A 7,228-nucleotide genomic window follows, 5' to 3' on the forward strand; every position below is an offset into this window, starting at 1 on the left:
TTGGAGGAATAGGAGTGTACTGGGAAGCACTGGGAGGGCAGTGGGATATACTGGGATGGAGCTCTGGGCCATACTGGGAATCACTGTGGGGCCCTGGATCTTACTGGGAGTTCTGGGGAGAGCACTGGGCCATATTGGGACTCACTGGGAGGCACTGGTCCATACTAGAAGGCAGGGGTCTGGGGGTCTGGGCTGTACTGGGAGTCACTGGGAGACTTTGGACCATACTGGGAAGGTGCTGGGCTACACTAGGATGGTGCTGGACCATACTGGGATTCACTGGTGCATACTGGGAGGCATGGATCTGGGGCTCTGGGCCATCCTGGGGGGCATGGGGAGGCTCTGGGCCATACTGGGAAGGTGCTGGGAGGCACTGGTGCATACTGGGGAGGAGGTTCTGGGGCTGTGGGCTGTGCTGGGAGGCACGAGGAGGCTCTGGGCCATACTGGGAGATGGGGGGGAATGCTGGGGGGAGCACCAGTGGGCACTGGTGCGTACTGGTGGGCGCTGAGGAGGGGAAATATATGTGTGGCGGAGTGGCAGAACAAAGTGGTGTGCTGGCTGGTGCTGCTGGCAGATGGAATGGCAGGAGAAATGGGGGAACGGGCAAAACTGGGTGGAATGGGGGAAAAGAGAGGGGGAACCAGGGGAAAATGGAAAATGGAGGGAAATGGGGGAACAAGCAGGGCAAAATTGGGAGAAAGTAGGAAAAAATTGGGTAAAAAAACAGGAAAAAGGGTGAAATGGGGGAAAATGTGAAAAAAACATGGAAAAATGGGAAAAGACGGGGAATTGGGAAAATGGGGGTATGGGGGAAGAAATGAGGGCAAAGATGTGGAAATGGGAAAAATGGTAGAAAATGGGGAAATGGGTAAATGGGAAAAAGTGTGGGGGAACTGGGGGAAAATGGGGGGAATGCAAGAATAGGGGCAAAAATGAGCGAAAATGGGGAAAATGGAGGCAAAAACAAGGGGAAAGGGAAAAATGGGAAAAAATGAAACAGGGAAAAATGGGGCACAAATGGGCAAAAAGTGGGGAGAAAACCAGGAGAAAATCAGGGGAAATGGGGGAAAAAACAGGGTAAAATGGGGAAATGGGGCAGAAACAGGCAAAACCCAAGGGAAAACAGTAGAGGAGAAAACTTATGGAGAAATTGTGGGAAAATGTGGAAAAATGTGGGGAAATGGGTTGGGAACAGGGGCAAGGGGGAGAAATGGTGGAAATGGAGCAAACCAGGAAAAAATGGAAGAAACAGGGAGAAAGAGAGGCAAATAATGGAAAAGACAAGAAAAGGAGAAATGTGGAGAATTGGGGGAAAATGGGGAAACAGGAGGGAGGAAACAGGGCAGAAACAAGGCAAAATGGGTCAAAACCAGGGAAAAAAAGGCAAAAGGGAGGCAACATGGGGCAAAACCAGCCAGTTATGGGGGTTGGGGCAAGAAAGGGGAGAATAAGCCAAAACAGGGCAAATGGGACAAAAGCAGGAAAAATGGGGGGAAAACCGGGAAAAAGTGGGGCAACACCAAGAAGAAATAGGATGAAATGTGGTGAAAATGGGCAAAACAGGAAAAACGGGGCAAACTAGGCAAAAATGGGGCAAACCCATCGAAAACTGAGGCAAAATGGGGCCAAAATGGGGCAAAAAAGCAAAAATGGGGCAGTGGGGAGAATCTGTGGGTGGTTAGGGGTTAGGGGGCAGCAGGGGCAGCTGGGGAGCAAACTGGGGGACACTTATGGGGCACTTCGGCGCGGTTATGGGGTACTTGGACAGGTGTGGGGCAGTTTGGAGAATTGGGGGGCAGTTATGGGGCAGGTGTGGGGAATTGGGGACAGTTATAGGGCAGTGGAGGGCAGTTGGGGGGCAGCCATGGGTCAGACTGTTGACGTGGGTCAGACCTGGAGTTCCTGGAGGTGCTGACACAGGGGCTGGAGCTAGTGGTGTGGGTGATAGGGACACCCCCCCCCGCCCCAGCCCCTGCGCGTATCAGTATGGCCCAGTACATCCCAGCAGCGCACATGTGCTGCCTTGGCTTGCTCATTGCCATCCCAGTATGGGCCCAGCACTCCCAGTACAATGCCAGCCTGAGCCACAGGTCTTCAAGCACAATCCCACTATGGGCCCAGTGTACTAGTATGAGCTCCAATGCTCCCAGTACAACGCCAGTCTGGGCCACAGCTCCCAAGAGTATGATCCCACTATAGCATCAGTGCTCCCAGTATGATGCCAGTCTAAGCACAATCTTCAGGCATGATATTCAGGCACGATCCCCAGGCACGATCCCAGTATGTGCTGCCACACTCCTAGTATGAGCCCAGTGCTTCCAGTATAGCACCAATGCTCCCGGTACAATGCCAGTCTGGGTCACAGCCCTTCCAGTAGAATCCCAATATGGCCCCAACACTCCCAACATGGGCCCAGTGCTCCCAGTATGATGCCAGCATGAGCTACAGTTAAAGATCCTATGAGCCCCAATGTTCCCAGTACAGCGCCAGCCCAGGCTGCAGCTCCCCAAGTATGATCCCAGTATGGGCCCCAAGGTTCCCAGTGCACTCCCAGTGTTCCCAGTATGCACCCTAAAGCTCCCAGTATGGGCCCTGAGGCTCCAAGTGCAGCTCCAAGTGCATTCCCAGTGTGGGCCCCAAGGCTCCCAGTGCTCCAGTACAGGCTCTAAGGCTCCCAGTATGGGCCCTGAGGCTCCAAGAGCAGCTCCAGTGCACTCCCAGTACAGCCCCTAAGGTTCCCAGTATGGGCCTCAAGGCTCTGAGTGCAGCTCCAGTGCACTCCCAGTGTGGTCCCCAAGTTCCCAGTACAGGCCCCAAGGCTCCCAGGGCACTCCCAGTACAAGCCTCAGTGCTCCTCCACTGCATTCCCAATGCTCCCAGCATGGGCCCCAGCACTACCAGTACAGACCCCAGTGCTCCCAGCACGCGCCACCAATAAACACTTTTCGCTCTGATCCGTCCCGGTGCCTCCTTGGGCTGAGCCCCCAAACCCTCATAACTCCCCCCAAAAATAACATCACCAGCCTGCCATTGCCTTTATTGGTGGATGGGCACATTGGGTCACAGGATCAGGCCCCCCCCAGTGAACTCCATCCGCTGCCAAAGGAAGAGAGAGAAAGGGCGTGAGTGGGAGGACCCTGGTGTCCAGGCCAGGGGGAACCCTGGCATCTGGGGGAGGAGGGGTGGGGCAGAGGGACCCCAGTGTCTGGGCGCACCTGTGGGGGGGCGACGAAGGCCAGCCAGTCGGAGGGGCGGGTGGGCAGCAGCCCCATGGCCTGGCACTTGTAAAGAGCCAGCGCCAGCCCCAGCCCGTTGCCCACCAGGAACACCAGCCCCTGCAGTGCCCGCCGGCTTGAGCTCTCCAGCGCCTTCAGTGCTGCGGAGCAGACAGGGTGGGACAGGGGGACCTATCACTGTCGCCCACATGCCACACACCTGGCACGGTGGGGGACCAGGGGTAATGATGGTGTGGAGTGGCAGGGGAGCATCACAGGGGAGAGCGGTGGGGAAGGCACAGAGCAGATGGGACAGGGGTGACTGTTGGAAGACGTGTGGGAGTGACCGACATGGGGGTGACTGCCATAGGGGTGACTGTTGAGGGGTGTGTGTGGGTGACTGATATGGGGGCAACTGTCATAGGGACAACTGTAGGGGGATGTGTGGGGGCAAGTGATGTGGGGATGACTGTTGGTGGGAACATGGGAACAACTGACATGGGGGCAACTGTCTGGGGACATGTGGGGCAACTGATGTGGGGGTGACTGTCATAGGGACAACTGCTGGGGGACGCATGGGGCAACTGTTGCAGGTGGACATGCATACCAGGGACTGTTGTAGGGATGACTGTTGGGGGATACGTGGGGACGACTGTTGCAGGGGGAGATGCAGGGCAGGGGACTGCTGCAGGTATGTGGGGCCACTGTCGTGCAGCAGGGGATGGCTGTGGGGGGACACCCAGGGAGCTGTCACTCGCATGGGGCTGTAGCGTGGGGTTGTACTCACTGGCGGAGAGGGACATGAGGGCCTGCAGCGGGCGCCAGCCCATCATGCAGACCATCATGGCAGGGAAGATGGAGATGGTGTTGCCGGCCATGTACATGATGAACAGGTTCATGGGGATCTGCTTCAGCGGCGCGAGTGCCACGTCCCAGCAGCGCTGCAGGGAAAGAGGGGACCCAGGCATCCGGGATGTGTGGGGGGGACCGCCCTTGTACAGGATCCAGGCATCTGGGACAGGGACCATCCCCCCCATGAGGAACCCAGGCGTCCGGGGCTGTCCCCCTCCCATCCTCCTCCCCGGGTCCCCCCCCGCCCACCTTCTCCATGAGGATTTTGTCGCTTTCGTGGACGCCGCCCTCCCCTAGTTGCCGCTCGGCGAACCCCAGCGGCCCGCGGCCCTCGGCGGCTCCACGGGGCCTGGGGGGGATAGAAGGGGGCAGGTGAGCCCGGAGAGACCCCTGGACCCCCCAGATTTCCCTCCCCCCCCAAGTCCCCCAGGCCTCACCGCCCCCCCGGCGCCGCCGCCAGCTCCAACGACCACTTGAAGCGCCGCCCCCGAACCGCTGCCGTCGCCGCCATTTTGCGAGCGCCCGAACGGGGAGGGGAGGGGTCACGCGGGAGGGTCACGTGAGGGGGCCCTAGGCACCCAGGGCTCCGCACAGAGCTCCCTGCCCCGTAGCAACACCATAGCAACGGCTTGCCCCATGGCAACGCCATAGCAACGTCATAGCAATGCCCTGCCCCATAGCAGCCTCATACGAACCCCATAGGAACCCCATAGTAGCTCCATACCAGCCCTATGGCAACTCCGCGTACCACAGCAGCCTCCTTCCTCACAGCAACCCCACAGTAGCCGCACACCACCCCCGCGCCCCACAGCCCCCCTCCCGGGCCGTTCCCCCCCGGAACCGCGGTGCGGCGCTTTGGGTTCCGCCGGAGTCGGTTACGCGCGGACGCTCCGACCACCCCTTAGCGCATGCGCGGATACAGCGTGGTGGCGGCTGCTGGGGGGCGGGGGGCGAAGCGGATCGGAGGGGACGGTCAGCTCCTTTTCCTTGCCTGCTGCCCGGTCCTGCCTGCTGCATCCTGTTTGCTGCCTCCTGCCTGCTTCCCGCAGTCTGCTCTCTTCTTCTTCCTTCTCCCCCTGCCCGCCCTCCCTCCTTTCCGCGTCCCTTTGGGTTTTGGGGTTTTTGGTCCTTTTGGATTTGGGTTTTTCTTTCCTTTTTTTTAAGTTATTGGGGTTGGTTTTTCCTTTGTTTTATTCTTAAATTTCCTGGGAGTGATTTTAATTTTTTTATTTCTGGTGTCTGTGGTTTTTTTGACTTATAGGGAGTGGGGTTTGTTTTTCCCTTGTTTTTTGTTTTTTTTTTAAACTTCTTGCAGGGCATATTTTCATTTCCTGGGGGTGTTTTGTTGTTTTTTTTTTAATTTATTTCTTGGGGCGTGTGACGGATGCACTGGACTCCTGAAGTAGACTGGTGGTAGTTTGGTACAGGCTTCAAAGGAGGTAAAGGCCTGAGCCATGGCCAGGCCAAGAACTCCTCTGGTCCTGATCTGTTCTCTGAGAACCCACAAAGGAATAGAGTGACACAGTGAGCATCGATGCATATGAGCTTGGAACACTGATCATGCAATTGACACATGAATAGCGGGTGGCTTTTTCAAGACTCACTTATTAAGTGAGGTACAAGGGGTCCCATGCATACCTTTTCCATCACACATAATTTGGCTATGAGCCAACCACTTTATCCCACAACTATGACAGCCTAAGTGAGCCTTCTTTGAGCTCTCCCTGCTAGGCAGCCTGGCTGCATGGCGGTGATCTCCCCTTGAGCTGGGACACCTCTCAAGGTTGCTCCTCGAGGCTGAGAGACCTTTTACCAATGGCAGATCTTTGGTAAGCGACTGATACTGTGCATAACTTTGTGTTATGGTAACTGGTTTTGTCTTGGTAACTTTGACTCTGCCTTGGAAGTTTTGAATCATTGGTCAAATTATTGTGCAGTGCAGTAATAGAGTGAACCTTGCCATCAAACTTTGTTAAGTTGTACTTTTACAACATCATATTTCAATAAAACCACTTTTGCTAATACCTTTGACAGTGGTTCTTTAAGTGGTTTAAATTGCCCATTCACAATGGGGTTGTTTTGATTTCTTGCGGTGTTTTTTCATTTTTTTCTTTTTTTCCCCCTTTATTTTCTTGTGGGTTATTTTAAATTTTAATTTTTAATTTCTTGAGATATTTTAATTTCTTGGATTATTTAGATTTCTTGGGGTTGCTTTTTTTCTTTTTTTTCCTTGGGGTGTTTTTTTTCTTGGGGGTTTTTGATTTTTTTTTTTGCATCTGTTTTCGTTCTTGGGGAGGTAATTTTGATTTTTTTTTTTTAATTTAGGGGTTGTTTTTTGACCTTTTTTATTTTTATTTTTATTTCTGGGGGGTGATTTCTAGGTTTTTTGACCTTTGTTCTTGCTTTTTTATTTTTAGCGCAGTATTATGATTTCTCGGTTCTTTGTTTTTTTTAACTTGGGGTTGTTTTTTGATTTCTTTTTTTTTTTTTTTCCCCCCCCTCCCTCTCTCCACCCTCCTCTCTGTACCTTTCTTCCTCTCTGGCTCCTCTGTCCTTCTCCCTCACCCTGTATCCCCCTCTTCCTGCCCCGTGGCAGGTGCACTTGCTGTGATAAAACACCGGGGGCATTAGCACCGCTGGGTCCTTACTTTTCGTGCTCTTACTTTTGCACCTTTGCGGGATGCTGCTGACCGGCACGTACACACCCGGGGCGAGGAGTAGAAGTTGAGGCCTTCAGCCAGTCAGAACTGACCACAGGTCAGATTCGACCAGGGTGTAAATGGAGCCCTGCCAGAGCTCAAGTTGAGTCGGTCCTCCTCAGAGCAGTGGGTCTGCAGTCGACTCTCCCCTTGGGTTGGGATGCTGCCGAAGGAGACTCCTCCAGATTGAGAACCCTCGTCTCGTGGGTGAGTGATTGCGCGCATTTTGGATCCTTGTTTCTAAGGCCGGCTGTGCAGTATTAATTCTTTGTACGTTATCCTGAACCTGTGGTTTACTGATGTTGTCAGGGTGCTGAACGATTTTGATAAGCCTTGTTTCTAGTTAGTTTTCTGCTAAACAATTTTGGTTCAAATGAAGTTTGTTTTGTTTATCACTTGCCTAATTTGATTTTGTGAGCCTCCACGACACACCCCTCTGTGCTTCTTGCCGTCCTGTCT

General features: G+C 54.2%; 1 protein-coding gene across 3 annotated transcripts; it reads right to left on the bottom strand.

Moving 5' to 3' along the window:
- Positions 1 to 3,014: 3,014 nt before the first annotated feature.
- On the bottom strand, positions 3,015 to 4,814 carry EMC4 (ER membrane protein complex subunit 4). Of its 3 annotated transcripts, none has more exons than XM_072860957.1 (5): positions 4,795 to 4,814; positions 4,320 to 4,419; positions 4,006 to 4,159; positions 3,219 to 3,379; positions 3,015 to 3,099 (listed from the first exon to the last, which is right to left on the bottom strand). In XM_072860957.1, exons 2-5 carry the CDS (start codon positions 4,326 to 4,328, stop codon positions 3,064 to 3,066), a joined length of 360 nt encoding a protein of 119 aa, XP_072717058.1. In that variant the 5' UTR covers positions 4,329 to 4,419; positions 4,795 to 4,814; the 3' UTR covers positions 3,015 to 3,063. The 3 variants fall into 3 exon arrangements, with proteins under 3 accessions (XP_072717058.1, XP_072717057.1, XP_072717059.1); XM_072860956.1 differs by lacking the exon at positions 4,795 to 4,814 and adding an exon at positions 4,508 to 4,624; XM_072860958.1 differs by lacking the exons at positions 4,320 to 4,419; positions 4,795 to 4,814 and adding an exon at positions 4,508 to 4,602.
- Positions 4,815 to 7,228: the final 2,414 nt, after the last annotated feature.

This window comes from Ciconia boyciana, chromosome 4, assembly GCF_034638445.1.
Source record: "Ciconia boyciana chromosome 4, ASM3463844v1, whole genome shotgun sequence".
Lineage (NCBI taxonomy): Eukaryota > Metazoa > Chordata > Aves > Ciconiiformes > Ciconiidae > Ciconia > Ciconia boyciana.

Excerpts from the sequence above, each read along its gene's own strand:
- EMC4 (XM_072860956.1), bottom strand. The coding sequence starts at position 4,581 with ATGGCGGCGACGGCAGCGGTTCGGGGGCGGCGCTTCAAGTGGTCGTTG. Across the intron at positions 4,160-4,319 it reads ACAAAATCCTCATGGAGAAG|CGCTGCTGGGACGTGGCACT; the intron begins GTGGGCGGGGGG and ends CTTTCCCTGCAG. Across the intron at positions 3,100-3,218 it reads CCTTCGTCGCCCCCCCACAG|CGGATGGAGTTCACTGGGGG; the intron begins GTGCGCCCAGAC and ends TTCCTTTGGCAG.